At 39.1% G+C, this 16,447-nt stretch overlaps 1 protein-coding gene across 2 annotated transcripts in view; it reads left to right on the top strand.

Moving 5' to 3' along the window:
- Nucleotides 1-16,447, top strand: part of ICA1 (islet cell autoantigen 1) — a 92,900-nt gene that overhangs the window by 69,504 nt on the left and 6,949 nt on the right. For both annotated transcript variants that reach the window (XM_034760525.1, XM_034760524.1), the window contains exons 9-13: nucleotides 4,985-5,082; nucleotides 7,510-7,559; nucleotides 9,830-9,892; nucleotides 9,986-10,027; nucleotides 14,386-14,664. In XM_034760525.1, coding sequence (XP_034616416.1) covers nucleotides 4,985-5,082; nucleotides 7,510-7,559; nucleotides 9,830-9,892; nucleotides 9,986-10,027; nucleotides 14,386-14,664 — 532 coding nt within the window. The remainder of the gene's footprint in view (nucleotides 1-4,984; nucleotides 5,083-7,509; nucleotides 7,560-9,829; nucleotides 9,893-9,985; nucleotides 10,028-14,385; nucleotides 14,665-16,447) is intronic.

The following is a 16,447-nucleotide window of genomic DNA, read 5'->3' as shown; positions in this document are numbered from 1 at the left end:
TCTGCCAGTTTGATAGCTGTCCCTCACACTGCGTGGGGGAAAGAAATAAGGGTGGGTGGATATATGGCTAATTCTCATTCAGCTGCTAATATAAACCCATTCAATTTTTTTTTTAATTTATTGAGGAAAAAGAAGGAAACCACAGTGGGACAAAAGCGCCTTTCATGGTCTAGCAACAGATGTCCCATAATTGTCTCATTGGGTGGGTCTTCATCGTGGAATTATATGAAATGATTGGCACCTGGGTCTGAGCATCAGGGTTTATCTAGGTCAGGTATGAGCAGCCACACTGCAAAGCCGTACTCGAGTTACTGTGTCATCACTGGTGCTGTGCTAACCAGTGTGTGTACCTAGGGCATGTGGGGGCAGATCCTGTGGTTTTTTGTGCTGTAGTAAGATGATCTGCTCTATGATTCGTTCCTGGTGAATTGTGAGAGAACTTGTCTGTCCTTCTGGACAAGTGGGAGGAATCATGGGAAGGCACTGAAGGACTATCAGCACTGGAGTGGTTTAGCCTATGTCCTCACTGCAAAGTTGGCACTTACCAGCTCAGGGGTTAGCCTACAACTCCAAACAGGTCAGCAGACACGAACAGTAAGCACCACCAAACTTGGCTGAGACAATTCTGTGTGTGGTCAGGAGCTGGGTTAGAAGCAACACCTGAGTAAGAGTCACTTCCTATACATTTGGTTAAGGCTTCAAACATTAGTTCTTTACCCTAGGGTTTGTAATCAGCATTAAACTGGCATAAAAGAGTCCACACACAAAAACTGTACTAGTTTAACTTTTTATTTTAACATTTAAATTAAATTGGTGTGATTTCGGTGCGAAGACAAGCTCTAAGGAATGTAGGGTGTACAGGGTTACACAAAGTATATTCCTGGTTTTATAGTAGAGGGATATAAATGAGGCAAGCAAGAAGATTCTGTTAATACTTTGAGAGTCGAGTTTCGGATACAGGCATATAGCTCCCAGCAAAGTCAATGGGAGCACCGCGCATTCATCTAGTCAAAGCATATGATCCTATGCATATTGTTTATCCTGAACCAAATAGCTTTGGTTTAGTGTGCGCAACTCCAGTGACATCAGTGAAGTCTACTTATTATACTATCTGTAAGGTAAGAGAGAATTCCTTGCTCCATCAAAATATAACATAACCTACCTACCAAAGATATTTACAGAATGCCAAACACTGTTGTTTGTATACTTGTTCACAACTGCAATCACAAACTGTGGATTTACATTCAGTAAACCAAACTGTTAATCATTGTTTCTTAATTTAACTACATTTATTTTTGTATTAAAATATTTGCTAAATTATCTAGCCCTTTTGTCTCTTTCATAAAAAAATAAGTGCTTTTAGTGGGGAGAGAGAAAGGGGAAAATACTGAAGTATTTGCTAGCAGAGTTCAAGACAATATTTCCTAAATACCAATATAATTAAACTTGGATATTGCATTAAAATATGGCTACCATTCTTTTTTTAAATCGTCATGCAGCATAATTTCCCTTTTAATTGTGGACTTTGTGCTATATTTATTTTCCTAATACAGGAAATAGTAACTTCCATTATTATTATTATGTTACCTTTTTCAGACCCTTGTGAGCACCATTTCTGTATGGCGTTTCCCATGGTGTGCCGATCCTGGTACCATAAAAAAGTATTTCCTGAAACAGCCTGAGCACTGACGGAAAATATTAGCTTAGTGTTAGAGTTTCTAAGAGGAAAACACCTGTTTAAAAAAACATTTTATGGGAATACTGAGGATTTTTCTTTCCACCTTTGAATCATTAAAGAAAGCCTGGGTGCTAATCTAGTATTGCAGTTACCATGTTATGGTAACCACAAACTTTTTGGAAATCAAAACCAGTTAAAAAATCATAGTGTAAGTTGTATTTATTACATTCCAATAAAAGTTAAAACGAAAGACTGAATGGCTCAGGGAAATGGTATTGGAATATGGAGGGTGAGAGAGACGGTCAGGGAAAGGGACCCTAAAAGCACCATGTTTGGCTGGCAGAGGATTTCTCCTCTGAGAGCACTGCAGAAGACAAATGTAAGGCTGCCTCCTGAGGACCCTGCAAAAGCCCTGGCGTAGGGCATATGCCACGGGTGGGCCTGGGGGAGAGAAGGGCGTGTCAGGGACAGGACCACAGCACACTGCACTGCAGAGATTCCAGGCAGTGCTGTGGCCCATGCGGCAACCTGAGGAGGCTGCTGTAACTTAGACAAGTCCTCAGGGCCTGTCGGGCCTCTTCAGCCTTTGGAGGAGCCGAGGATCAGTAGGATACAAAGGTGACGTACAGCTCTCTCCCCATTGTGTTCTGTGCGGTGCCTCTGAGCTGCATCTCACCAAAGCCTTTAGTCTGTTGGAACCTAGTCCTGTGCCTATTTAAGTCAATGGAAAAACTCCCACAGACTTCAGCGGTGCAAGAATCCGTCTTTGGTCACTAGTTTGAATGCAGCCCAGTCATTACCAGCTGTTGTATGGTATCTATGAAATACAAGAGTGATTTCATTCTAGGTGCCAGTGGACAAGTGTCCATTTCCCAAAACCCACAAAGTCCCTCGTAAATGGTGCTGATTAATGCTCTTTCTGGCAGTATAAGCAAAGGGGGCCCGGACTGAACTGGAAGAGGGAGTGGTTCCACTAGGTTCCATTTGTAACACAGCATGAGAAGCTTGCACTCCTGCTGTATGTGTTCTTTTCTATTCTTTAAACACCGCGACTCTCCAATGCAGCACTAAATTCACTTAGGCTACTTTACAGAAACATAAACTTGGGATAAAGAAAACAAAAACCTTGCAAGATGTAGCTTTATGGCAAGCACATTAACTTGGTTCCTAAAACACCAAAGGTAAAATAAGTACAACTGGCTGCCTTCATATAAACATGGACCAAAATTATATAAACAGGAGTTAGAAATGCCCCCGCTGGTGAATAATCTGTTCAGGTCAGCAGGGGAGCAGTAAAAACAAACTAAACTAGATAATAAGTGGGACTATTTTCCACATGGCAGATCACTGGTGACTAACTTTCCTTTGTGATCCTGTGGGGAACTTGGAGCAAGAGCTTTCCCTGGTTCTACTATTCCAGTGACGTATGCTAGCATTTTATTAAGACTCTGGACACAAACTATAACGATTCTCTACTCACTGTGCTTCTCACAAAGTGTGTTCTCTCTTAGCAAAAAATAAATAAATTGGTTATCCTGAATATCAGCAAGGCTTATGGTAAAATGAACACTTTAAAGTGCAGTTATCAGAAAAGGGACAGTAAAAGTGGCATTTACTTACCCAAAAGATCTTCTTTTGTGGGTATTCCAAATCATGATATCTGCTCCATTTGTTTTTTTGTTACATTCACATAGTGTGTTTGGCACAGTGCAAGATACAAATATAAATCCTGATCCTGCAAGACACACTTCTGTCTGCACAGAGCTCTGTTGAATTCAGTGCTGTTCTACACAGGCACAAAGATCCACTCTCACAGTTCCAAGTTTATGATCTGGGCCCAAATCTACAAAGGGACTTCGGTCTTGCAATGCTCAGCATTGCAATCTCTGACTTTTAGGACTGTTACCAACCGGTGGAATCCACAAGCTCTGAGTTATGCACCGAGGCTCCCTATACAATTCATGGGGTTAGAGAGATGCCTAAAACTGGTGTCCACAAAAGGCAGCACACTATGTGAGGGGCTACCTAAGCTAGCTGATAGCAGATGCCAAGGAGAGGGATGTATCCTAAACCCCACTGGTTTTTAGGGAGTTAGGCACCTAAGTCTGGGCTGTGGGGAGCTGCCTATCTCTCCTTGGGAGCCACAGCTGGGAACCCTCTCCTGGAAGGGAAGTGCCTAAGCTGTTTCTTGCAAGAATGATGGTGGCACACACCTAACGCCACACAAAATGGCCTGGGGATGAGGCAAGAAACATTTTCCTTGTGGCCAGTGACTGGAGCACTCATCTGGGATGCGGGAGACCCTCTTGCTTGATGAGAAGAAGGGGTTTGAGCAAAGGTTTCTCGCATCTCAGGTGAGTGCCTGAACCACTTGGGTATGGAGTTACTCTCTCTGGCCCAGTGCATATTTAATGATTAAATTATTTATATATGTGGAGTAGCTGCCACAAGAGAGAGTGAGGCAGACCCACATCAGAACATCCCAATATATACTATACTTTTAATGATCATGTATGTAATCCTTGTCACTGAGTGCATAAACTGATTGTGTATTTTTGTTTGCATGCCCACATTTGGGACTGAGATGATAAACACGAAATGCCAGGATGCTGTTACTTACATATTTACTTTTCAGTGCACGACCGTGCTTTCAAATGACAAAACTTCCACTTTAGCCGCCTCTCAAAGTCTGCTTCAATTATAAAATAAACACCAAATAGGTTTTGATGAAGTACAGTAGCTGGAGGTCAGATAGTACAAGAGTTTATCACTGAGGACACAGGTGTGGCCTTCTTATAGTCTTTGCACATGAGCTAAATTGTCAGGGTCCTGTAAATAGCTGTGCCAGAGAGAGGAGATGAAGAAGCAGTATGAAGAAAAAAATATAGCTTCATTTCATTTTTAATTCTAGCTCATCTTCAGACACACTCTCTCTCTCTCTCTCTCTCAGTGTGTGGGCTGCAAACGGAACAGATTTTTCTTAAATACGTTTTGGAAACAGAATATGAGTTTAGCAACAGCCAAGAGGCCTCCTTCAGAAATGAATGGTCAATAAAGGAAATGTATAGTGAGTGGTTGCTTCTTTTCGTGTTGTTTATACTGTAGCTCTGCGTTAGTGAATAATCACTAAAAAAAATTTACCTGCAGGAATTTTCTCTCTCTGATTCAGACTAGGCTCCAATACTTTGAAAGTATTTTGCTCTCTTATGTGGACTTAGCTGGGCCAGTTTAATGTTACATGAAATAATATCATTTCCCTGACTCTCTACCATTTTCTTTTTCGTTTATGTATTGATTGTGATCTAGAGCTTACAAGATCCTGTAAATAAATTAACCGAGAGAGCTGAAAAGGAGGAGGATTTGCAGACTGCAAGCACCAAATCAGTGGAGGATCAGCAGAGTCAGTAAGTCACGTGTCCTGCATCTCAGAACTATGTATTTTTTTCATCTGTGCTGTACTTTCCAATTCATCTTTGGGTTTGTCTCTCATGCTTATAACTGTAAATACAGGCTTTCTTTATTTGAACACTAGAGATTTGGAAAAATAGAGATCAAAGTGGAGGAATTCCTGTAATGCTGCAGTGTATAGATCAGATTCCCCAGCCAAGGAGCCAAGCACAAAAGTTCTGTTGTAAACTAAAAGTGAGCAATGTAGAACAAGTACAATTAGGCCCTCGAATTAACTGCTTTCTGCTTTACTCTTTCTATTTAATAAGGGGGAAAATGCAAAACCTGAAAAATAAAAAGAAACAGTAAACAACTTAATTCAAGAAAAATGATAATATTGCGCTCCATCCATTGTTCCTTTCATGCCCTCTTCCTTGCACCTGGGAACAGGAGCTGAATTCTTGCTTGCTGTAAGCACTGATTAGTTTTTATGATGTATACAGTGTTGGCTATTAATCCAGTACAGCAGCAGGTACTTTGCAAAGAGAACATCTAAGTGAGCTGATTCTATTGTGACTTGAGTTACCTGCGGCTCTGAGGTGAGAGGGATATATGAATGGGTTGTATGTTAATCTTCGGAGCAGCTGATCAGGGGATGGAAGAACTGGAGGATGAGATGTGATCCCTCGCCTATGGAAACATCAAGATTCAGTTGCGAGGACATACAGTGATGTAATCCTGATGCCACCTGTTGTTTTGACCATCCAAGTAAAGTACCTACATAAGGATCAGATGTCAAAAAATTAAGAACAATTTGAATGCTGGTTACTGGGGTTTGTTTGGTTGGTTTTTAGAAGTCTTTTGGAAAGACTGTTGCATTTTTAAACAAATTAAAGAATCAGAAGTCATTTTCCACTAGCTAACAGGTTTTAAGTGAGTCCTATTTGGGGCTTAAACAAGTTAGAAAGGACTGAAGAAGGAACTTCTGGAATAAGGAAAAGAGTATTAGGAATGAACTGCTTAGTACGTAGTCCTGTCTTGAGTGCAGAGGACTGGACTAGATGACCTCTCGAGGTCCCTTCCAGTCCTACACTTCTATGATTATTCCGTGAAGCTTCCCCCACCTCACCCCAATTCAGAGCTTGTGTCTAGAAACTTCCTCAGTCCCCATATTGCCTGCTACAGTTTAAAAACAAAAGCAAAACAATGCACCTATCCTGAGTGCTAGAATCATGTTTCATGCAAGAGGTCTGCTTTGATACTAGGCATAGTATTGTAGATCTTGCCAGAAAACACATCAGCTGTCATGTAATGGGCACACTTGCTTGTGTCATGGCTTTTCACAAACCTCTGTAACAGAGAAGAAAGAACAGTTTCCCTCTCCCTCATTTTCTTCCTTAAAACAAAAATATTAATTACCATTTCTAAGGCTTTAGAAAAAATAAATATAAATCCCCATGGAATCACAGTATATTTTAAATATCTGACTTGTTTGCAGGGGTGGAATTGAACTCACTATCTTGATTAATGAACTTACATTATTCTCATCAGGTCATTTATTCTTCTGATACTCAACTATGAGACCATTGGTTAAGTCAGTAACACAACCCCTTTACCTTTCAGCATTTGATGGCTGTTGAATTTTACCTTATGTTGTGAGCACAGGTTACATTAGCATGCTGGGTTTTTTTGTTTTGTTTTTAAATAATCTTAGAACTTGTCTATACACACAAATTGTACTGCTTTTACTATTACCAGTATATAGTTAAACAATGCAACCCCCACTACTGTGGATTCAGTTATATTAGGAATATATAGATAGCTATATAGATAACTGCATTCATTTGGTTAAATACACCACTAATCAAAATGGTTAAACCGGTATAAAAATTGTGTGTAGACCAGACCTTATGTTGTTTGTGCATAACATCAGCACCGTTGATTCATTCTTTCCAAATCTGTGTTAACATTGAGGTAGATGTAATTTGACTGGAGTCAGTGGACTTGCACTAGGAGTGAATCTGGTCTATACTATTTAATTGCTGCCATAGATCGAGACTGCAAAATGTTTTTGTGGGGGATGGTTATAGCTCCTTATTGATAAGTGGACAAAACAAAATCTGGATGCACAGAATCCAATTGTATATTGTCCATTACAGATTTTTAGGCAGATAAAAATGGGACTTAAGCCACTTGACAGTTTCTCTTCAACCCAGTTTAATCTTTAATAGGTTTTGCAGACAAAATATTAGAAGGCAACAACTTACCAGCATACTTGGGAAGTAAAGGGATTAATGTAAATTATTGTTTTATTGCTACTGATGTAATGCTATTATGGTACAACTGAAGAAGGAAAGGTATCCGAAGTTTTTCTACCTTTTACAAGATGTATGACACTAAAACATAGAAGTGTGCTCTGAATTTTTTTCACTCTCTAATTTAAGGTTGATTTCACTAGATGAGGAAAACCACAGCAAGGAACTGACCTATTCAGGTATTATTGTATATCTAATGTTTCTCAGTTGTGGTGATCTATGTAATGTATGTATTACTTTTCGCAAGCTACTTCATAGCAATTCATAGAATTAAGCACAGAAGGGACCATTACATCATCCAGTCTGAATTCTAGCCCGCTGATTTTAAAATGTTTATCCCTGGTAGATTTAGTTTACTCAGGCCCAGATTTTCAGAGGTATTCAGGCACCTAACTCCCATTGAAATCACATCACCATTGATGTCAGTGGGCGTTAGGCACCTGAATATCTTCGAGGATCTGGACCTAAGTTTCTGATGGACCAGAAATCACTTTGTCATCCTCATATGACAGGAGTACGCAATCCTGCTTCTTTCCAAGTACCAAACAAATATTTATTGAGCACTTTTGCCTTTTCTGCTTTATTATTACCAGTTTTACCATCCTCGTCTGGCTATTCCCATTGCTAGGATTTTTGTTCCTAATATACTTAGCCTCCTTTTTATTGTCCTTAGCCCTGCCAGGCATGGATTTTTTCTGTGATTTCTCTAGCTTCTGCTATCAATTTTCATAAGTTCTCATTTATAATGAGTGCTATCTAAGTAACTTTATTCCATTTGTTATATTGCTTTTTAAAATCTCTAATTGCTGCCTTCACTTTGCCACTGGTCCAGGATGGGCTTTTAGCCAAAGCTGTCATTGTTTAATTGTGGCTTTTTGGCCACCTATTAGCTCTCCCTTAAGCACTCCCATTTTCATTCAGATTTTTTCTGTTTAAATTTTTATTCCCAATACATTTTTTTTAGGCAATCACCAACTTCCAGTACAGTGACTGATTAATCTTTATCCTTCATTATGAGAGCCAAAACAATGTTACCTCATGTTGGGTGCAATACCTTTTGTGTTAAAAAATGTGTATACTTTTTGTAAACTTTGATGATGTTTTACATGCTGGAGGTCCCATGCAGCAAGCAGTATCTCCCACATTGAAGTCCCCCATAATATTTTTTCTTTTTGAAACCTTACGGATAGGTACTTAAGGAGTAACTGCTCCTCCTCTTTCCCCTGATGCCACACGCCCTAGCCAGGCCAGAAGCTGGAGTTGGGACGCCCAGGGAGTCTGAGCCACTTTGGAGAGCCCCGGACCCTCCACCTGCCCTGGGGCAGAGGGCTGGCAGGCCCTAGAGCAGCCCCTGGCCCGTGTTCATACCCTCCTGGTGACTTTTTACTGTTTATTTTATCAATTTGTTCCAAAACCTCCCCTATTGACACCTCAATCTGGGACAGTTCCTCAAATTTGTCAGGTAAAAAGGATGGCTCAGGTGTGGGAATCTCCCTCACATCCTCAACCGTGAAGATCGATGCAAAGAATTCATTTAGCTTCTCCCCAGGAACCTTGTCTTCCCTCTGTGCTCCTTTAGCACCTTGATCATCCATGGCCCCACTGATTGTTTGGAAGGCTTCCTGCTTATGATGTACTTAAAAATTGTTTTGCTTTTAGTTTTTGTGTCTTTTGATAGTTGCTCTTTAAAGTCTTTTTTGGCATGCCTAATTATACTTTTACTCTTGCCTTGCTAGGGTTTATGCTCCTTTCTATTTTCCTCAGTAGGATTTGACTTGCAATTTTTAAAGGATGCCTTTTTGCTTCTAATAGCGTCTTTTAGACTGCTATTTAGCCATGGTGGCATTTTTTTGGTTCTCTAACTGTTTTTTTCTTGGGAGGAGGGGGCAGGGGGATATATTTAGTTTGAACCTCTATTACGGTGTTTTTAAATAGTTTTCATGCAGCTTGCAGGCATTTCACTCTTCTGACTGTTCCTTTTCGTTTCCGTTTAAGTCGCTTCCTCATTTTTGTGAAATTCCCCTCTTTGAAGTTAAATGCTAGTTCTTCTTTAGTATTTCCCTCGCTCCTAAGACGTTAAATTTAATTACATTATGGTCACTATTGCCAGGTGGTTCAGCTACATTCACCTCTTGGACTAGATCCTGTGCTCCACTTAGGGTAAAATCAAGAATTGTTTCTCCCCTTGTGAGTTACAGAACAAGCTGCTCCAAGGATCAGTCATTAATGGTGTCTAGAAATTTTATCTCTGCATCACATCCTGAGGTGACATGTACCCAATCAATATGGGGATAGTTGAAATCCCCCATTATTATTGTTGTTTCTATTTTCGTAGCCTCTCTATATCTCCCTGGGCATTCAAAATCATCACCACCATCCTGGTCAGGTGATCGATAGTATATACCTACTGCTGAACTTGGTTTGACTTGCTTCATGTGTTTGGTTGCAGCTGAAGATGGGAAGGACATCCTTTCTACCTTAGGAGGAAGCTTTGACTATAAAGAGAATTCAGGTAACCTAGGTAACTTTACAATTTATAACTATTGATTACATAAGGAGTCAATGAATGACTAATATTTTTTGTGCTTTGCTTTTTAACCACTAGGTGCCATAGATGATTTATTAGACCTGAAACCTGAAGAAAGTGGTATGTGAAATTCATGCATGCCTATTATATCAGTTTTCCAAAAGCAAAATACCAAAAATATTTTTAATCTTACCTTTTTCTAAATGAGATCATCCACCTACAGTATTTAAATATTGTTAAAGAACTTCAACTCTGCATATGTAATTTGTGGGCACTAAATCTGATATGGAATAAAAAGTAAACCCTATTGAGTGCAATAGGATTTACAGTACTTCAGTTTATTTGCCAAAAAATATAATTGTCTTGCTGGCAAAAGATGTAATTCATATTTATTTCAGTGGGGCTAATGTTATGCACGTTACAGTGTCATTCCCATCCTTCCCATAATGATTAATAGTCCTGTCTTTTATTCTTCTTTGCTTTTTATGCCCATCTTGTCATTATAGTTGGTACTGACTCTATAGCCACTATAATTTTTTTGGAAATATGGCAGATATAAGTACCAGAAACAACTGATTTGAGCGCCTTTAAAAACTTAAAAGAACTGTTGAGTTCTCGGACCCTCCCTGTTAATTAAAACAGATATGCTGTTCTCATTTATACACGGGAGAACAATCTATAATATATATCCTCTACTTGTATCCTCTGCTGGTTAGACTAGTGTCAGCACTAAGGGATGAGTAGTATTCACTGTTCTTTCCCAACTGTGCTGTTTTAGCCTGTCTTTTTCTCCTACCCTTACTTCGTTTAAGAATGTCCCAACTAATGATAATGACACCCTTTATTTACCGCACTACCTTATGAAAATGCAGTAACATGTCATGCAATGGTTTCATTTGCGCCTAATTTACTTATCTCAGAAGACCACACAGTCTTTTGTGACTCAAAAACATTATGTAGCTGAGTCAGATAGATTGGTGAATATATTTTAGGCTATCTGAGGAGGAGCCTATGAAGTATAGAATTCCAAATGGGAAGGAGTGGATACAGATATCTACACTTTAGTTAAGACAACAGAACTGTCTAGGGGAAAAAAGTTTTTCAACTAAAACTTAGTTTGTGCCAAAAATGCAGATTTGGTTTGAACAAAATATGTTGCAAATTTGTTTTGAATTTGCTGAATTGTTTTTGTTAAAAAAAAAAAAAGTTGTTTTGACATTTTTAAAATGAAGATTTTTTGATTTAAAATGACTTTTCATTTTGAAAGTTCTGTTTTATGCTTCAAAAATTTTAAGAAGCTCAAAATCAAAATGAAATAATTCATTTCAAGTTGAACAAAATGTTGCATTTTGGGTCTAAATACATTTTATTATTTTGGGGGTTTGCGGAAAATTTCAAAAAATTTCATTTTCAGGTCAATCCAAAAGTAATTTCTGGAATTGCCAGAAAATTGGAAAAAAAATAGTTATTTGCACAGCTCTGTTTTTGAAGTGCTGATGGAAATATTATCCAGGGCCATGGAGATGCTGACATAGTGATGATTACTCAGTCATATATGTAATATAGAGAGCCCCAGACTCTCCATGTATGAACTGTTAGACGTGGTGAGTTTTTGTTTTGTGGCTTAATATTGTGTCCCTCTTGTGCCTGGTAGTGGCCTTTTTCTCTCTTTCCTTTTCCCACCACTTCCACCATCTTCTATGTCGAACATTCCTACTGGAGTCACAGGTAAGGCCTGGTCTATGTACAGGTTATGAACCAATTTAACAATTTCTGAAAGACTTAGATCTGTACAATCCTTAGCATGGACACGGTTATGCTGGTATAAAGGTCCTTATGGTGGTATACCTTATTCCTCTAATTTTATGAGAATAATATCTACTGGTATAAACACCTTGATACCTATACAACTGTGAGAGGGAATTTTAACACTTTAACTCTACCGGTATAGTTAAAGTGGCACAATTTTTGTGTGTGTACACAAGTCCTAATTCACCTTCTCTGTTGTTTAACCCTCATGTTGCAGTTCTTTCAAGCCACATTATTCTTGTCTCTCCTTTTTTTTAAAATACCCTACAGAATGGTTCTAAAGGACACATACATGTTACGTGTATTCAAACAGACAAAAATGAAAAGTGATGGCAGGATTTTTTTAAATGTGGTGTTTAAACATTTCCAGGGCTCAGAGCTGTGTGTGCAGGCAAGGAAAGGGTATGGTGGGAAAATGGGCAGCGGAGCAGAAATGGTGGATAGAAAGCAAAGGAAAAAAACAAAAAGTAAAACAAATATGAAAGTGCCGGAGGAGGGTCTGAAGTAAGAAAGTCCATAACTTATGACCTAGTATAGCTACCACACTAGAATAGTCACAAGAAATTGAGTTTTCAGATTTAAATCTTCATGTATAATTTCTTCACTAACGAGGTGTGACACACGTGAAAACTGCAAACCTAGCATAGTTTTGATCTGAGCTGTATCACTGCAAACCTTCTTCCTGTTGTGGTAAATTTTATTTGTGGTGAGGTGCAGTAATGGTATCACATTATCATTAGTAACACTCTTAATACATGTTATCTTCTCCTGCTAGTCTTGAAACTTCATGAAAGTAAAACATTTCCTGCTGAAACACTAGGAAAGTATGTGAGTGCTTAGATATCAGAGTGATAAATGCCTGAGAAATACTAGATAGAGTACTGTTGTTACCATAGTCATGAGTGCACTGTAAATATATGGATAAGTACTGCTAGGTGAGCTTTGAAAAGTTTTGAAGGTATTAATGTTCTTAGCCACTCCTCTGAGAGGAGGGAGGTGGAGTGAAAATCTCATGAAATAGGTTTTCTTGTGATACTCCTAGTAATTTCTAATAGGAATGCCAGGAGAATAGGCTTTTTTGTGCTCTTGCCACTTTTGATCCTACCTAGGAAATGCAGAGCCGTATAAAAATGTAAATTAAAAAGATGTTTAAATGTTTGGATTCTACCTTAATATTGGCTAAAAATTCAGGCTGGTTCTTATTTTCAGGAGCTGGTTTACTCATTCCTCATATGTAGATGTTTGTATTCTCCTATGTGATATTGACTCATGTGCCTATTTAAAACTCAAGTTCTGCCCCTTTTCTCTCTACTGACTCCACTGTGGTAACTTCAGTGTAAATCATTATGGTCATTTAAAAAAAAGAACACATTGAAGTAGAGAGTTACATTTAAATAAAATGTAGTGGCCATTTTGCCTCATGAGATCCTGTTGTCCATTCTTATGATCTCTTATGCCAAAAACATTAAAAGCATCTGTAATCTCTACAGTTGTATGTAAGCTGAAGTGGAGGACAAAGTAAGGTAACTAGTCATCTGAGCTTTGCAAAATGAAGCTGCCTCTTGTGCTTTCACATGCTTGAGGTATACATAATTGAGGTAAACTGTTAAGTTTCAGTACTGTGATAGTATCAGACTTGTAACCAGCGCTAAGTAGAAGATGGAAACCACGTTTTCATTATCAGCATAGTCCCTCAATATACCTGTAGTTCTAAATGTTTCTGGGTGAAGATGAAAGTAACACCTGTTGATTAAATCCAGAGATGGTTTCTTTCAGTTTGAGTACTGTGACAATATCGGATGTAACCAGATGGTTAATAGTTATGATCAGGAATTATATGCGCTGTGTATGTCTGTGTTGGGGAGGGTGGGAATGGACTTTTTAAAAACACTAACCTTGTCAGCAATAACCTAGCAGCTTCTTTAACCACAGTTCCTTTGATATAGAATGGGAAACAGGTCAAGAGGTTAATGAGGGTTAAGCGCTGGGACTTTCAAAAGTACTCTGTGCTGGTCTAACTATGCTCCCATTAAAATTAATGGGAGTTTTAACATTGACTTCAATGGGAGAAGAATTAGGCCAATGCTGAGTGTCTTTGAAAATCCCCCTCAACATGTATGCAGTTTTCTCAAATAGAGACCCCCAACTGATCCAGTCATTCATCAGTGGGTCAAAAAGTCCAACTGAACAAATGTTTGATATATATTTGAATCTTACACAGGCAGCCTTCTATTTGGGCATGCAGCAATCTGATTTAATTTAAGGTCAAATGAGTCTTTTTAGAGTGCACGTATAACAGGGACCCAGACAGCAAGCAGAAAAGCAGCCTTCTAGAGTTTATTAAACCTTGGACTATATGGTGCTTTGGTTTGTGATTATGAACTTGTACTGCATTGTAAATGGAAAAAAGTCTCTGTGGAGGTAATTGTTCTCAAGTACCTATCAAAGAATACCTTGCTGCATAAGCTGCAACCAGACTTGTCTACAGAAACTGGGTCTGGAAATGGGAAACTATAGGCATCCACGCAGAGTATACAATCTGAATATGATTCAGTATTTTAAAACTGAATTGAAGTTTTCTGTATTCCACTTCGTTCTGCATTTGTTTCCCTGAAAGTTAATTCATCTGTAGTAATTTGTCTTGTTCCCCTCGTTTTGTTTAAAATCAGCTTTGAAAGACCATCTTGCAAACTCCCTGGAGCCTGAGTCTGGTGATAAGGATGATATGGTATTGTTGAATGAGATCCTCAATGCTTCCTCGTTGGATGAGGGGGAATTCAGCAAAGAGTGGACAGCTGTCTTTGGAGAAGACCCGCTCACTGACCTCTCCTCTATCTCTTCAGTCGGAGAAATGGAGAGCACTCCATCATCAGCAGCAGCACCATCAGGCTTCCTTCCCTCACAGCTCTTAGACCAAAACATGAACGATTTACAGTCCTCTCTACATGGTGAGTGTGTGTCTTGCACTTGCGTAAGTTTTTCCAGATTTGGGACCTTAGTCTCTCTCTATTTCAGTTCCCAATCTTTGTCCGTGTTGGCTATTTAGAGTGTAAACTCTTATGGTATGTCTACACTGCAATAAAATGCCTGTGGCTGGCGCATGTCAATTGACTCCAGCTTGGGCTGTGGGGCAATAAAATTGCTGTGTAGACATTCAGGCTCAGGCAGGTGCCCGACCTCTGGGAATGAATGTCTACATTGCAATTTTATAGCCCTGTGAGCCTGAGTCATCTGACATGGGCCAGCCACCAGTGATTTAGTGCAGTGTACAAGATGATACCCTGAGGGTCAGAAATTTTCTCTTACTATACGTACGTTATCTCACGCAATGGGGCCTGATCTCATATGGAGCCTTTTAGTGATAGGGTAGTACAAGTTGTTGTTATTTCTAAAGGAGAAAGCAAGCCAGTTTTATTTTTAAAAGTTCTTGGTTAACAAACAATTGCTCTCTCTAGGTTTTTATATTCCATCGCAAATGTAGCACTCTAGTTCAGCTGCCTTTTTAAAGGGAGCATTAGCTTTCCTCTTGCTATACTTTCAATCCCATTTACTTATCCATAATAATTAAAGGACTCTTATTAACATTATATGTGTAGACATATCATTCAGCTGGAGAAAAATGTGCAACTTGCTGGTTCCATTTCTAAATAGAATTGTGGTAACTTTTTTTTTTTTTAACTTACTTCCCACATTTGCAGGAATGAAAAGTAAGCTGCTTGACTTCCTTACTGTCTCACTGATAATCTTTTTGTCTAGTCATGTCATAAAGCCATTCTCAGTGAACAGGCAAACCAGAATAGGCTCAAGGCCAACAAATGCTTTCAAATTTATAAATTGCAGTTTGTTTTTTCAAAGGCAAAATTCCTCTCTCTAGCTTGCTCTATAGTGATAATCATAGAATCATAGAATATCAGGGTTGGAAGGGACCTCAGGAGGTCATCTAGTCCAACTCCCTTCTCAAAGCAGTACCAATCCCCAACTAAATCCCCAAATCGCCCCCTCAAGGATTGAACTCACAACCCTGGGTTTAGCAGGCCAATGCTCAAACCACTGAGATATCCTTCCCGCATGTACAGTACATGAGACTACTTCATAAAGATACGCTGGTAATCTCTTAAAGCAGTCCTTTTCAGATCCAGTGTGTTTATCACAAAAATCAGCACAGTTTGTATTGAGGACTTTTTTTAAAATTGATTTACTTGTTGAACTGTCTGCTCTCGTCAAGCAAGAGCAGAGTCCAGTGTCTCTTTCAGAGGCGCTCTGCTCCCCAACTCTTAGTGCAAGGACAAAAAGGAAAAACTATGTAAGAGTTAAATACTGTTCTACAATATGTTCAGATTTGTGGTCTGCCAGTCTCATCAGTGTAAATCTCCCATCAGTTAGTTCTTTGAGCCAAATACTGGTCTCACGGAAGTCAGTGGGAGAAAGTTTCCAGGCAAAATTCCCATTTGTTTCTGTGAAATTAGAATTTGGCCTCATTTACTTAACCGACTCAACCTATCCATTGCCAACCATTGGCATACAAATGGGGCCTCTGATTTCTGTAGTAACCAATAAACCACTGATAAAACATCACTATGCCAAAGGGGGTAGGGGAAATGTTTATCCAGTAAACTCCAGAAAAACACTGGAAATGGTTACTCAATTCATGTTGCCTTCATCCCTTTCCCAGTGCAGTTTGTTTATATAGGCCAGGGGTTCTCAATCTGTGGGTCGGGATCCCAAAGTGGG

The sequence above is a fragment of the Trachemys scripta genome, chromosome 2, assembly GCF_013100865.1.
Source record: "Trachemys scripta elegans isolate TJP31775 chromosome 2, CAS_Tse_1.0, whole genome shotgun sequence".
Taxonomy (NCBI): domain Eukaryota; kingdom Metazoa; phylum Chordata; order Testudines; family Emydidae; genus Trachemys; species Trachemys scripta.
Note: the sequence above shows the minus strand (reverse complement) of the source record. Positions and strands in the feature narration are given on the sequence as shown.